At 31.2% G+C, this 15,977-nt stretch overlaps 1 protein-coding gene, 1 non-coding gene and 1 pseudogene across 2 annotated transcripts; 1 reads left to right on the top strand and 2 right to left on the bottom strand.

Annotated features, from left to right (window-relative positions):
* Positions 1-1,188: 1,188 nt before the first annotated feature.
* On the top strand, positions 1,189-11,505 carry LOC25498978 (signal recognition particle 54 kDa protein 2-like; annotated as a pseudogene).
* Positions 7,261-7,332, bottom strand: TRNAD-GUC (transfer RNA aspartic acid (anticodon GUC)). Its single transcript has one exon. It is a non-coding gene; the product is annotated as a tRNA-Asp (tRNA).
* Positions 11,506-12,794: 1,289 nt separating the features above from the next.
* Positions 12,795-15,504, bottom strand: LOC112416521 (RING-H2 finger protein ATL48). The gene is made up of 2 exons (XM_024770587.2): positions 14,700-15,504; positions 12,795-13,194 (listed from the first exon to the last, which is right to left on the bottom strand). The coding sequence occupies exons 1-2, from the start codon at positions 14,773-14,775 to the stop codon at positions 13,022-13,024; spliced, it is 249 nt and encodes an 82-aa protein (XP_024626355.1). The 5' UTR covers positions 14,776-15,504; the 3' UTR covers positions 12,795-13,021.
* Positions 15,505-15,977: the final 473 nt, after the last annotated feature.

Below are 15,977 nucleotides of genomic sequence, written 5' to 3'. Positions count from 1 at the left end.
GAAATAATAAAAGTATTTTTAAAATCCAATTTTTAAAACTTTTTCAACATTTTCTAAAAAAAAAAGTTTTCATTTACTTTTTGACCAAAAAGTTTTAAACATGTTCTTATATTTTTTTGTGATGAATAAGTCATTAAATATTTTCTTCAAAAAAAAAGTCATTAAATATTTACACAGTTGATTCTACTTTCATTTTTAGTCTAACATGTATTATTACCATATCAAATTATAAAATACAAATGAAAATTAACAAGATCAAAATTAGACTATCATGTATCATTCATAATAACAAGATCAAAATTTTATCCTTAAAAAAAGATCAAAATTTTAGATAAAGATTAAACTAGGTCATATAATTTTGATTATTTAAACATTATAATATGTAATTGTCACTATCATGTTATTTATATATATATATATATATATATATATATATATATATATATATATATATATATATATTATTTTGATCAATAGAAGATGTAAATGGCTAAGTAAGTGTTTTGATAATATACTTAGATGAAAAGTGAAGTTTGGTCAAACATTATTTATGTTTTTAAATAACTTATTTAAAAAATATATATATATAGCTAAAAAAAACTGATTTCACAAAAAAAACTAATTTAACAAAAAAAAATACGATATTTTTGAAATTTGCATTAATAAGGTAGATGACTCCCGATATAATTTTTATTTTATTTTTTGAAAGAGTTTTTATTTTATTTTATTAATATGTCGTTGTTCAATGAACATATTGACAGTCAAATACATTTCCCTTCTTTAAAAAAAATAAAAGGGGTCAAATAGACTTCCTCTAAAAGAAGGTCAAATACATTTATTTTCTGTATTATAGAATGGTAAGTGTTTGTTTTGATTTGTAAACAGCTATACAAAAGAAATCCCAACTGTAACATTATATATTTTTGACCAAAACTTCAAAAAAAAATTATTATCTAGAAAAAGCAAAAGACAATTATGTTATGAATTTAAAATTGATTAATTTTAGAATAGGTATATAATTCATATATTAATTAAATTATTTATTTAGAGCAATAGTAAAACAAAATGATAGAAATTTATTTAAATAATTAATTTTGACAAGAAATTTATTTACTTAAATTATTATTTTAACTTTTATTATATATTAGTACATGTGGAGAGAGGTGTTTGTCATAATTTTTCTCAACAATGTCGAGATACTCAAATGATAGTGAAGAAATGAGTGAAGAATCTACTGGCAGAAGCAGGAATCATCATATATTTCAAAGGCTAGGAGTAGAAGAGGATGAGTCAACTGAAGGAGAGGAAAGTGACACTAACAGCTATACATCTGAGGATGAGTCTGATGATGATGCTACATTTTCCAGCAAAGATATGTTGGAATGTAACTTTTGTTATAAATCTTTAAGATTTGTTGTCTTTGAGGTATTTTTCTTCCTTATATCTTCTGGTTTTTGTTTATAAATTGTTGGTTTATTACATATCATTGTCAAATTAAATTGAAGCGAGTTCTCTAATTTAGATCTTTAAAAGAGGTAAAATATATACAAAACCACAGTCACAAATATGTAATATTTAAAGTGAATGTTTCCTAGACACCTCATAAAGTTATAAACCAATTTTTTTTTATTTAATTTATTATTTATAATAGTGATGGTGGTGGGAGGTGGCCAACCTCGGGAGCACCACCATTAATCTCGGAGCCTCACCACCGACCATTGTGGGATCGCCGACTACCACCAATATTAGGGTTGAACATCAAGTGAAATCTTTATTGATGATAGAAATCATTAAGTAAAAGTGGTTTTAGATCTAAAACATCGAATTAAATAAAAGTAGTACTTAGATGGTTGTCTATGTATAAGTACTCTTTTTTATATTAATTTAAACTTGATATTTATCCTTCTAATTAAACTCGCAAAATGCCTAACCAAGTTGGTTGTTCTCCTCTTAAAATGAAAAGTTTGTGCAGCCATGAATCATGATTCATGGGGTTTCATTACAGTTTTTTCTCTATTAAATGAAATAGAATTTTTGTGTAATAAGTAAATAAAGAACAATTATTTTTATAGGAATGTAAGAACAACATAGATATACGTCTTTTTTTTTTTTTTTTAATTATGATATATGCCAATATTTGTTTAGATTCTTTCATAAGTTTGTTTTGAATATGAAATTCTAATTAATTGGAAGCATTGTTTGTGCATCCACAAATAGTTCATTACACATTTATTGTATAGTGATCTAGAAAAAAATATTACATTGAGTTGCATCAAATAAATTAAACATGTGAACTTACGTTCATTAGCATCTATCAAATGAAGTCATTCATGGCACATTGAAGTGGCTAAGATTCCAACAAATTCATGTCACATGTACAATATACTACACTTACCTTTGATGCTCTGTTTTACACTTGTTATTTGTCATGGTTTTCTTTATTCGCACCATTTTATATCCACAATTGAGTGATTCCTTTTTATTTTATTTTTTTATTTTATTTTTATTTTATCAAGTTCTTTGTTTAAGGTTGAACCCTTCAAACAAAATTATGAGCAAAACCTAATACTATATTTTTTTTGACATTATTTCTTCAATTCAGTGTATCAATGGGCATATTCTTTGCACCTCATGCTGTAGCAAAACCAACTCGTGTGTTATTTGTGAACCTCGCACTCAACATAGTCATGTGAAAGTAGCATGTGACTATGAACCATACGGTTGCAAGGAGGTGGTAAACTACACCCAAATATATGAACATGTTAATTCATGTCATTTTTCTCCATGTCTATGTCCACAAATAAATTGCAGCTTCCAAGCCAATACGACAGCATTAGGAGAACACTTTATGATAAATCATCCACTTCGCATACCACCATTTAAATATGATCAAATTTTCTTTACATTTGTGCGCGTAAAAGACGATGTCACTATTCTTCAAGGGATAAGCGATGGAGAACTATTTGTCATCACGTGTAAGACTCAATATATTTATAAAATGCTGAGTCTTTATCATATTGGGCCCAGTAGACGCAAGCCAGAGTATGTTTTTGAAATGTTGGTTCTACCTCATGAAAAATACAGTAATTGTATTCTACAGCTGAAATCTGAAGTGGTGAACGTCGACGACCGCATATATCCTTCATCAAGTGCAATTTATGTTTCATATGATTACTTTAAAGATGGACTTCTCTCTATAAAAGTTCGAATAAGTAAGATTGGAGCCAATCCTTAGGTCTTTGTGAGAGGTTTACATTTGCTCATGAAATTTATTTCATGTTTGTTTTTAATTTGTTCCTTTTGTTTTGTTAATTTGTGTCATGTTTGTTTAAGCTTGTCAAACATGTGTTGTTCAAGGATGCACATGTCCTTTATTCTATGAAGTTTGATGTTTTTTTTAACCGATTGATGTTGTTATTGCATTGTTAAGTTTGAAACAAAAAGGATTTTGATTTAATCTCAATCTACAATTGAAAGCTGGTGCATGCATGGTTATATGCTTCACAATTGATTGTTGTTCCAAATTTTTACATATCCAAACCTGCAAATTTTTGGACGTAAATATGTCAGTCGACCTGATCTAGAAAGATTCCACTCATATGTTTTTCTAGAAAATATATTGATAAGTTAGTGAGGAAATTTACAAATGTTTTTCTAGTAGTGAGTGATCCTTCTTATGTCCTTTCTCTTCATGGTAGTGTTTCACTCTTTGGCCATTAACCTTGAATTATTTTCCTCTATCATCCTTAATGTTAAGGGCTTTGAAACAGTGAAAGGTCCAAACCACCTAGACTTTTCATGCAAAAAGTTTCAATCTTCACTTAAAAAGGAAGAATCTCTTACCTACATGAAATTCCAATCTTTGAACCATTTTCCATGTTATTTCTTTGAAATGGACTTGTGCAACTCAACATTTTCATAATAAAATAGTCTACGCTCATCAAGTTCATTAAGTTGCAGCATTCTTGCTGCACAACTTGTGACAAGTCCAAGTTTAAAGACTTTGTGTTGCATCTCAATGGGAAAATGACATGGTTTTTCGTACACATGCTTATAATAAGACATTACAATGGGTGTCTTAGACCATCCCCAACCATCCTGAATACTGAGGTCTTCACCATTTAAGATACGCTATTTAATAGGTATCTTCATTGGAGATTTTTTTTTTGGGTCTTTTAACGACCTAGGGTCTCACTTAAGACATCATTCTTAAGTGGGCCCCACAATACTTTTTCTTAAAATAATCATTGTATTGTTGCTTTTGTTGAAATGTATATGATAAAGAGTTATTGGTGGAACCCATTTAAATTTTTTATTAAAGGGTCTCCATTAAAGTGATTGAATGTTTATTAGCTACTACTACCTCCGTTCCTTTTTAATTGTCACATTTTGACATTTTACATAAACCAAAATAGTCAATGATTGTTACTACTTTTGATACAATAAGTTGTACTTTTAATATAATGATCTTATTCATTTAAAATCTCATTTCATATATTTCTCTCTCTGCAATAAATAACTAAGGATAATATTGGTAAAACAACATTTAATGTTGCATTGAACTTTGAAAGTGACAGTTAAATAGGAACAAAAAATTTCTTCAAAAGAGACACTTAAAAAGGAACAGATGAAGTATTATTAAAAATTTATAAAAGAGTGATGTGTACGCGTGCGACTCATTTAAGACCTCAAAATTGAGGATCTTAATCGTAGATGCTCTTGTATAGACAGATTTGCATGCCCAATGAACATCATGTAAATGGAGAGACCAATCCCTTCGAGAGGGTTTAAACCTTTTTCGAGAATTGTCTTGATCTCTTCATTTGATAGCTCAATTTGTACACTTGTTTGTCAATGATAGGTGGTAGAAACTTTATGTTTCACTTTCATATTTGGAGAGCAAACAATTTATTGTAATGAATGTGACATGTCATAAAAAATAAGTTACAAAATGGGTTGTGACAAAAATACCTAAAACTTGCAAAATTAAAAGACTAAAATCTCTAATTTCGTTCCTTCAAAAAAAAATCTCTAATTTCGTAATAAAAGAAATTATTTGTTCCGATTAAAACAAGGACCAAAGCGAACATAAAAAACAAGGACCAATTATACATTTGAGCATTTTCTAAATTATATTCCTTCAAAAAAAATGGTGTGTATATATATATATATATATATATATATATATATATATATATATATATATATATATATATTCTTTTTTTATTTGTAAACAACTTACTACAAAAAATATAAGCAAATTAATTTCATTGATTCAAAAACAAAAAACTATATTCTTATCGTAAGGGGTATTTTTCTTATTCTGTTTCATAATGATGGAAAGACATCACTCAATTGAGAGGCAAGTAAAGGGGAAAGAAGTAGAAGATAACAAGATGATTAAAAAAAGGGATATAACTACATTTTCCTCTTATTATTTTCACGAAGGCACCTGGTGTGCAGACAAGCTTGCCAATCATAGTCACGCTATCCAAGGCTCTATGTGGTCGACTTCTTTGCATGTTTTTCTTAGGGATGACTTCTTTAGGGACCAATATGGTTTGCCTTCTTTTCGCTTTTCATAATATCATGCTTTAATTTATTTTTCTATCTTTGTTATCGAGGGTCAGGCCCAAATCCCCTCTTGTACTTATTTTCCATTTTTTTAATAATTATTTATTTTATGAGGCAAGCGGCAAAGGATGGGGCTTTCACAGGAGTGTCAACCTAGTTGAAATGTCTATGTTTTCCTCGACGCATGTCCTCTTCTGGATTCAACAAAAAAATAAAAATAAAATAGAGAACATAAAGGATAGAGAGCGCCTTTGAATATTGTCTTTGTGAATAGATTATTTTGTATTGTGATTGGGAACTCTTGGAATAAAGATTCTCTCTTATTCTATCATATTTTCTTAAATAAAGTGTTCTTTCTATTCCGTTCAAGTCTTGTGGTCGAATAATCTTAGAGCTAACTTCTGAATTTAAACGTGAAGATAAATTTGGGACAATATTACATTAAATACATTATCATCTTAACACACAAAAAAAAAAAAAAAAAAAAAAAAAAAAAAAAAAAAACTAAAGGTGGCCACACCCTTATTCTGACAAGCTCAATTTAGAGCAACTTTTTTCATATTACATTTGATGTAGGGCTGGAAATGAGTCGAGTCGAACCGAACTCATCTGAGCTCGATTCGATAAGAATTGGCTCGGCTCGAAACTCGAATTTAATACAAACTTTTTTTCTAGCTCGAGTTCTACTCATTTAAAGTTCACAAACTACTCGGTTCAACTCATTAGAATCAACACAACTTTTTTTTTGTCAAAATGTATAGCTTGACATTTTAATTAATTTAAAAAAAAAATAAAATTGAACTAAATAAAATAAAACTACAACAGACCATGCTGGTCATTGGAAAAAAAGGTTGAACTTTATAAATTATATGAAAACTATATCAACAGTGGTGTAGCACAATCCATGCAGCAGCGTACTCCATATATTGCACAGCACACTTCTCTTTTTATATCTCCTTCTCCTGTTAGATGCTTTCAAACTCCCCGATGTGGGACTAATTTTAGTATACATTGTCAATTAGGGCTTCTTCTTTGTACAAGTATGTTATTAGCTTCTTTTTTTTCTCTCTCTTTTATTATAATTATTGTTAATTAAATTAGTAATATATATATATATATATATATATATATATATATATATATATATATATATATATATATATTATCGAGTTGGCTCATGAACCAACCGAGTCAAACTATATACAACTCAAGTTCGGCTCATTTATTTAATGAACTTAATTTTTAGCTCAAGTTCAGCTCATTTGGTTCATAAATCAAGTTCAACAAGATAATTGTCTTATCGAGTTTCGAACTATTATCGAGTTGGTTCGGATCATTGCCAGCCCTAATTTCATGTTATCTTAGAAAGTATGAGACAGGAGTAGAAAACACAAAAAATGGTTTACATGGTCATTCTTCAAATCCTCAACTCAGTAATACTTGAAAAGTAATAACATTTATCCAAATTTTTACTATTAATACAAGTGATAGTGTCTTATATTAATAGAATAGCTATCATTTAAAAGACTAAAATTTATATACAAGTTATATTTTTTGTCATTTCTATCCATGCCAAGAATTATGACTGTATTCTTTTGTAGACCAAAAGCGACAAAATTTTCTCCCGTTAAGTATGCAAACTTCTTCTATCGCTGTAGAAAAATTATGAAAAGTGATAAAAAATATCGCCGCTGCCGGGGATCGAACCCGGGTCACCCGCGTGACAGGCGGGAATACTTACCACTATACTACAACGACTTGATGTTAAGTTTTCGTATGTCAATTATTTAACACTAGTTTTGATGATGAATCTTGCAATGTTTTTTTTTTTTTTTTGAGGTATATTTAGTTTTATTTTATTTGTTATTTTTATTGATCCAAGTATAAATTAAATAAAAAATTGGAAGACAAATAAAAATTACATGTAGTTATATCAATATTTGTTTACTGGATTGTAAGACAAAGAGATATATGTTAATATTTGTTTAGATTAGATTCTTTCATAAATTTGTTTTGGATATGCAATTCTAATTAATTGAGAGTATTGTATGTTCATTCACAAACATTTAACTACATGTAATTAGTTCATTACGTGCATATATTGTAAAATTGTATAGTGATCTAGCATACATTGATTTATCTATCAAATGAATTCAAATTTTGAAGTGACTAAGAGATTCAAACGAATTCAAGACACATTTATCATATAGTACACTTATCTTTGATGCTATACTTTTGATTTTCTATTTATCATTGTTTTATTTATCGACGCCACTTTGTTTCCATAAGCCAGAGTCACTTTGTTTTATTTATCCACGCCATTTATCAAATTTTGACTGTGCCTCATGTTGTACGTAGCAAAACAAACATGTGCGTCATTTGCAAACCATCTGCAAAAATAGCATGTGACTATAAAGTATAAACCATATGGTTATCAAGAGATGGTGAAATATACTAAAAGATATGCACATGTCAAGTCATGTGTTTTTTCTCCATGTCTATGTCCTCAAAGGCCAATTCGAAAGCATTAGGAGAGCACTTTAGGACAAATCATCAACCTCATGGACCACCGTTTACATATGATGAAGTTTTCTTTGTCTCTATACACATCAAAGACAATGTCACTATTCTTCAAGATATAAATGATGCAAAACTATTTGCTATTAATTACTTGTAGGGCTCACTATATTTTGAAAGAACTCAATTTTTACCATATTGGACCTACTACTAGGCCTAAGCCAGAGTATAGTTTTGAAAATAGAGATAACATTCTATGATTAAAATCCGAAGTTGTGAACATTGAGGACTGCACATATACATCCTTCATCAAGTCCACTTTGTGTTTCATATGACTACTTTAAAGCAGTAAGATTAATTAGTGTCGTGGAGTCCGGAGATAATCCATAGGTCTTTGCAAAAAGTTCTGGACATGAAACTTATTTTTGTCTTTTCTTAATTTGTTTCTTTAGTTTTGTTCACCTGAGTTATGTTTAAACTTGTCAAAATGTGTTATTCTAAGATGCACATGCAATTTATTTTCATAAGTTTGATGTTGGTTTTTTTTAATGAAGTGTGATGTTTGTTTTATTCATTTTAAAATATAAGGGAGATTGGTGTTTATTTAATAAATAGAAATGTGAGTGATAAGAGAGGTGAGTACAATTTTCCCTAAAACTTATGGGTCAATCCCTGTTTAATGGAGACATTATACTCATAAGGATGAATTTGAGAATTATTTTAGTGTTTTACGGTATGATCGAGACTTAAGTTTAAATATTTAAATTCTCATGGACCAAATTAAGAGTGTACTTTTTCAAAATAAAAATTGAGAGTATATATTATAAAGTGAGGGACTATTTTAGTTGTCAACCGTACGCTTAACGGAACATGTCTTAAAGTGAGTGTACTATAATTTGAAAAAACGAGTTTATAGAGTTGGAGAGCAGATTAAAATATTTAGATACTCATTCATTAAATTGAGTTTATAGAGTTGAACGTACATGGCTGGACAATGAAAACTAACTTTGGCAAGGAAACCAATTCTGTGGTGTGATAAATTGAATGCCAAGGCTTGTAGCCTATATACCATTCCCTCACCAATTCAATCAATGTAGAGACATTAGACTGTGTTGTGATAAATGCAATTATGAGTGCAATCGTTGTAATTATCATAATTGATTTGACTATCATTATTTGTTTCCTTATGATTATATAGACATCAGTGCTAGCATTATTCTTGGATAGTGATTATTATGAATAGAATGATATACAACAATCTTTTCAAGATGGGTCTAGTGGATTTTGGAGGGAGGATTGTGCGTGCTCTCAGAGATGAGCAATGAAATTCTGATTAACAAGGAAGTCCGTAAGAGTTGTTTCAGCGAGATTATGCTAGCTTTCGCACATTCCTTTATTGAACCTGTGTTCACCCGAGACATCCGTGCCAAAATCAAGAACATTCTCTACAATCATCTTGATCTTCATGATCTCGCCACCGCTCATAAGATGATCCAACAAATTGTGTTTGGTGGAGTCTGCAAAATGTTGGATCCTGCTGGAAATAACTCTTCTGTTGTTACTTTTGCCTGTTAATTAAATTCACGTTCTGAATATTCTTTCTGTTTATGTTAAATCCAGGTTGTGGAAAAACAACATGTACACAATATGCCAATTATTATCAGAAAAAAGGATTAAAGGAAGGAGTAGTTTGTGCAGATACATTTAGAGATGGTGCATTTGATCAATTGAAGCAAAATTCAACCAAAACTAACATCCCTTTTAATGGAAGGTACATACATGTTTGTATTTGTTGTTGGTTAATATCATTTGGAGTAAGTTATTGACTCTAAAATAGGTCATATGATTACGAGTATTACAAAAAGATCCTTGACTCCATTAAATTTTCAAGTTAGTCCTTATATTTAACCATTAATTATCAATCAAGTCCCTATATTTTAAGAAGTTACTATCATTTTGGTCCATAAGTTAACCCACTTAGGCACTTACTATCAATTAGTTCCTAACTTACTCTTTGAAATTTGAAATATTTATAAGGTCAGAGACCTATTTGAGAGTGTACTACAAGGTCGGTGACAGACTTGGTAGAGGTAGTGAAATGATTGATAATATAGTATTTACTTTAGGAACAATTTTGTTTTATATATATTGATTGGGTGATTGGCTAATATCCCAAGCTTTAACGCTTACCTATCTTCTTTAAGTAAATGTTATTCGGAGTGGTGATTATCGGTGAACAAAACCATCTTTAACAATTACAAACCTTTGGTATACTATTTAATGGACTGTTTATCTCATTTGAGTCGTACTTCTAAAATACCAACTTGGCTTTTTGCTTGATTTTCCCAAGGGTTGTCTGTTTAGTCTTTTTAATGGTTTCACATTTTAATTTTTCTTTAATTTCTAGAAGGGTACATCCATGTCAAACCACTTTTTATTCTTGTTACAAGTCCTTGTAGATGAGTTATGATGCTAATGTAGTGCTTAATACCATTTGTTTGTGGAAACTTTTATATCAATTGCATTTCATTGTCTATGATTTCAACTATCAAGTAATTAATATTACATTGCTGAGCTGGTTTCTGTAAAATTGTGGTGGAAGGCGTGGAGAGGTTCAAGGAAGAAAACTATGATCTTATAAGTGTTGATACCAGTGGGGGTCACAAACAAGAGGAAGATGCTCTTTTTGAAGAAATGCGCCAAGTTTCGGTATTCTTTGTTTATGCTTTATATGCATTTGATTTGATATGGCCTATTTCCCAATAAATTCTGATATATTTTCTTTGCAGAAACCAGATATTATTATATTGGTTATTGATGGAAATATTGGCTATGATGCTTTTGATGATGATGGTCATAATCAGACCATAGCCTTTACATAATGTGTTGACATTGGAGCTGTAATTATTACTAAAATAAATGGCCGTGCTCTAGGGACTGGGTGGTGGTTCTCTTAGCGCGTAAGTCACCAATTCACTTTAGAGATTAAAGTAAGAGATGTTAACGGTTAAAAAATTCCAATTGTTGATGTTAACAAGTGATGTATTAAAATGTATTTTGTAGTTATTTTTGTTGATATATGTTTTGGTACATTGGTCTTATTAATGCTATGTGTGCAGTGTTGCAGCAACAAAGAGTCCTGTCATATTCATAGCAACCGGTGAACATATGGATGAGTTTGAAGCTTTTGAAGTTAAGTCGTTTGTTAGTCGTCTATTAGGCATGGGTGACTGGTCCGAGTTTATGGACAAAGTTTATGAAGTGCCTGAATTGCCTCAAAACTTGCCAGAAAGAAAAATCCGCCGACCTTCACTAGCATTTTTTCCTCCATCGTTGCACAACTTTTTTGATTCTGACCAAGACCATCCAAGAGATTTCACCTTGTTTATCAGCAATTTCATATCTGTCTTCTAATTAATCTCAAACTCATAGTGAATTTTGTGCCAAGTTGTTCTCTAGACACATGTAGCTAATTTACACACTAAAAACTAGGTAGGCGTAAATTAGCAAACACTTTTAAAAATGGAGTGTATGATATTTTTTTTCCAGGACCGGAGACAAAAACAGTGATCTGCGTGAGAAGATTGAATATTTTTCCGATGAGTCTCAAAAATATTGTGGTGCATGAAAGACGATTTTATTGGGGGAGAGGCAGACGACAATTTCCACTAGGATTGAAGGCTGACACAGAGTGGTGCGAACACATTGTGAAACGGCAATGGCAGCATTTTGATTTATCAGATCTATGAAAACTGTCACCCAACATAACTGTTTTAATTCATAGTGAGCATTGAGCAAGAAAGAAACCATACAATACAAGAGGAACATATATTCATGTCCGTTACAATAGTAAGGTCTTGGATTAAATCTAAAGGAAACAAAATCTAATGGATAGAATTTAGAGAGAACAAAAAACACCCAAGTTTATATTCTAACGGAATTACAGCAGGTCTTAATTCAGAACTTTGAGGAATCTATTTCCACCATGTTCCCCAAAACTTAGAAGAGCTCCAACAGAAGTGCTCTTTTGTAATAATTGCATCAACTTCTACACGGCTCATTATTTACTGGCTTCATACTTCAAAAGTATTTCTTTTCATAAGAAACCAGTCCATGAATTCCTCCTTCAACCTGTGCTGCTCCAGTACGAACCTGGACAAAGCAGATAGCGTAATTGAGTAACATTGCATATTGGTGGAGGAAAGATGTTTAGAGAATCCACTGTGTCTTCACAGCAATTTAATCGGAAGAGTGTTTGTATCATTTTTTCACAGCAATTTAATGTACAAAAAATAATTTTTTTATGTTTTGAAATTCCAGTTCACCTAAAAATCAATACCATTTTTCCGATTTCTAGATTTTGTTTACGAGAAGTACATTCAAAACATGTTGAACACTAAAATATGAATAAATCTCTTGTACCAAATTCGAACATCGATTCATCGCTTTGTGATAGTGTAAACCCCTTACTCTAGATCCGATCCCCTTACATCAATATATTCTTGTCCTAAATGAATCAATACCATTTAGGGTTTAGATTCCTCCATACTAGACTACATAAACTCTAGAAACGTGAGAGATAAAGATGATAAATCTTAATTAGAAATGATGCTTGGACATCAAAATATTGATGCCAAATACAGTATCCTTGAAGGTTCAAAGACAGCACCCAATTTCACTCTGCTTCTTCAGGGCAACAACAGTAAACTGAGAGTCTTTTCTTTTATTGAAACAACCATAGTATATATCAAAGTACATCCATATGAATTCAATTATTATGTATTGAAAGAAAATGATTCAAACGTAAGACGTGAGCAAGGATTTTGTCCTCAAATGAACAAATTTCACTTCACATAAACAAAACTCAATACAAACAAAAAACCAAGCAATTACAAAGTTTTGCTTTGACTGTTAGTTAGCTACTAAAAGTTTATTTTTTTTGCCAAGGATTGTCTCCATAATAATAGGCAGTGCCAACCATGAGCGCCACTGTAGCACCTTGGACAACCACACGAGCCCTCATTAACTTCTGACCTAATTGAGAATTACCTTGTCTAAAGCTGATTAAGCCGGCCGTTAGTACACCGGCAGTAATAAGTGCGCCTGAAATTAACATAGCAAAGTTAATCAAAGGATACTAAATGACAAGCCGAGACAATCACACAATCAAATCACCAAAAGAAAAGAATATGTTATGTAACAATATCTAATCAGCAAGTAATGTAAAATTGACGTTCTAATTGTAAAGTTTTGAATAATGACTAATGTTGCTGCATTCAATAGCAGAAAACAACTGAAGGGCAGAATGGGAAGAGAAAAAAAGACAAAATTTATCGAGATTCGGAGCAATGCCTACTACCACCACCTCAGTCTCACTGCTGCAGCTTTCGATTCAAAATCAAAGAATTCCCAGCAGTTTTGTGATCCCACACACTCTAGATTACTTGTTCTCTCTGTGACCAATGAAACACTCTTCGGTGAAAAAACTCATTCGCTCTCAACCACCCAGCAATGTTTATATATGCTGCCAATCAACCCCAAGTAGCTACAGAAAACAGTTACAAGCTGACCACCCAAGCAACTAACAAAACTACTCTGTAGATTGGGATATCACAAAGCTGCACTAGGCCAAACTAAGAAGCTAAGTAAATATCCATCAGGTTCAACACCAACATTGTCAATTCCCAACTTCAATGCATATACCAATGAAAATTTGACATAATCAAATTCCTTTATTTTTCATTTGTAAATGCAAACAGACCCAATATTATTTCCAAATTCGCATGCATGGTGATTTCATTAGAGAGATAAACCACAGCTGAAGCATGAGTACTTGTAAAGTGGTGAAGTGCCCGTACCGGGTACGTACGGACGTACGGTACTCGTGGTACTCCATTTTTGCTCAATATTGTAATGTGAGTGAAATTTTTGGCTTTCTCTTATACATCAATATGACAAAACAATATTACTTGTGTGTTTGAGTTTCGTTGTTGTTGTAACCAACTCTAAATTTCGACTTTTTAAACTTCTAATGTGATTTTTTTTTTGTTGTGGATAGAAGAATTTAATTTTTTTTCATGTTATATTTTATAGCAAAATTTATATCTTAGGTGTCTGTGTTACATAGTAAGCAACAGCTGCAACCAAGCAACTTCATTGATGACATCTTAAGTAAGTTCAGCAACCACAATAAACTTATAGCACTAATATATCATCCTTCACAAAATAACTGGTGACTAGTGATTATTTGCCTAGTGAACGAGCAGATCCAATATGAAGCAAAGAATGAAAATGATGCACATCAACATATGCAAACTAAGATAACTAAATCCAATCCAAGAGCCTCAATTTACAGCTCACAAATTTCAATAATTCAATTGCAGCATCATAAAGCTACAAATTTTCTACTCAACTAGAATTTCCAAATCATAAACTTTTTCCCAATTCAGAAACCCTACACCACACTACGTTTCTTTCAGTAAAAAAAAACAAGATCATAAACCTAATTCGAAAATCAAAATTAACAGAACAATACAAAGATGTGAACAAATACATAATGAAAACGACAAGAAAGAAAAAGGGAAAATAAAGAGATGATTGTGTTTTACCAATGGGAACAAAAGGGTTCCTAACGCGCTTCTTCTCTTCAAGAAAATCTTCGAAACCGGGTTCAGGACTACCCATTTTGATGGTTATACCCGAATTGAAGAACTTGAAAGAAAGAAGGAACCGAACGAGAATGTATCAACCGAATCAATCAATATATATGAATCAAAGAGGGTCTCGCGCTATTCCAAACAAACACCGTCTTTGCTTGTTCTTTTTTTTTCTTTGAAGAACAAGTAAATTTCTTATGTCTGTCTTAAATACTTGTTTTTTTTCTCATATCATTTTAAAATGGCAGAATGATGAAAGAAAAAAGGAAGTAAAAAAAAAAAAAAAAACTGATGAAGGGAAAATAAAAGCGGTGAATAGAGATCGAAGATGTGAAGAACTTGACCTTAAATGTTACACCAACGGTGAAGGCTTCAATTTCCGGCACGGTGGTCGCCGGCGAAGGTATTTGGACACATGATTTTCTTTGTGGGTTTTGTAGAGGAGATAGAGGAGACTCTTTTTGTTGTGATAGTTTTTCAAAATATTGTCTATATTGGTCGAGATCTATCAAAGAAGATGGTGGTTGGGATGTTTAAAAGTCTATCAGATCTGACAATAAACTTAATAGGATGATGGAAGAGAAGAAATAGATGAAGATTGTGAGGGTAACTCGGCCAAAGGCGGTCAAAATGGGCGTAGAATGCCGTGAACAGTGTTATTGTTGCGGCGGCTAGGGTTTGTTGGGGAGGAGAGCTTCTCAAGTTTCATTTGGTTGAAGAGAGAGAAAGAAAATAACAAAATGAAAATGGCATGTACTGTTACAATTAGTTTTTTTTTTTTGAAACTATTACAATTAGCTTAAAATTAAATTAAAGGGTAAATACCTCTTTTCGTCTCTGTAATATTAGCGAATTTCTGTTTTAGTCCTTATAAAAAAAAAAGATTTGGATTATGTCATTGTAATTTCAAATTCTTCCACTTTTAGTCTTTCATTTCACCACGTCAGCAGAATCTGCATACATGGCACATAAAATGAGGGACCAAAAGTGAAGTAATCTGAAATTACACGGACCAAAAGTGGAAGGAATTTGAAATTACAAGAACGTAATTTATACAGATTCTACTGACGTGATGAAAGAAGGGATCAAAAGAAAATTACTGGAACATAATCTAAATATTTTTCTTTTTCTTTGTTTACTCATGTTCTTCTTTAATTAATTTTTTCTTTTCCCTTTCCTTCTTTCTTCTTTAATTAACTTAGGACTCGTGTTTTTTTAATCAATTTTTCT

The sequence above is a fragment of the Medicago truncatula genome, chromosome 7 (assembly GCF_003473485.1).
Source record: "Medicago truncatula cultivar Jemalong A17 chromosome 7, MtrunA17r5.0-ANR, whole genome shotgun sequence".
Taxonomy (NCBI): Eukaryota; Viridiplantae; Streptophyta; class Magnoliopsida; order Fabales; family Fabaceae; genus Medicago; species Medicago truncatula.
Note: the sequence above shows the minus strand (reverse complement) of the source record. Positions and strands in the feature narration are given on the sequence as shown.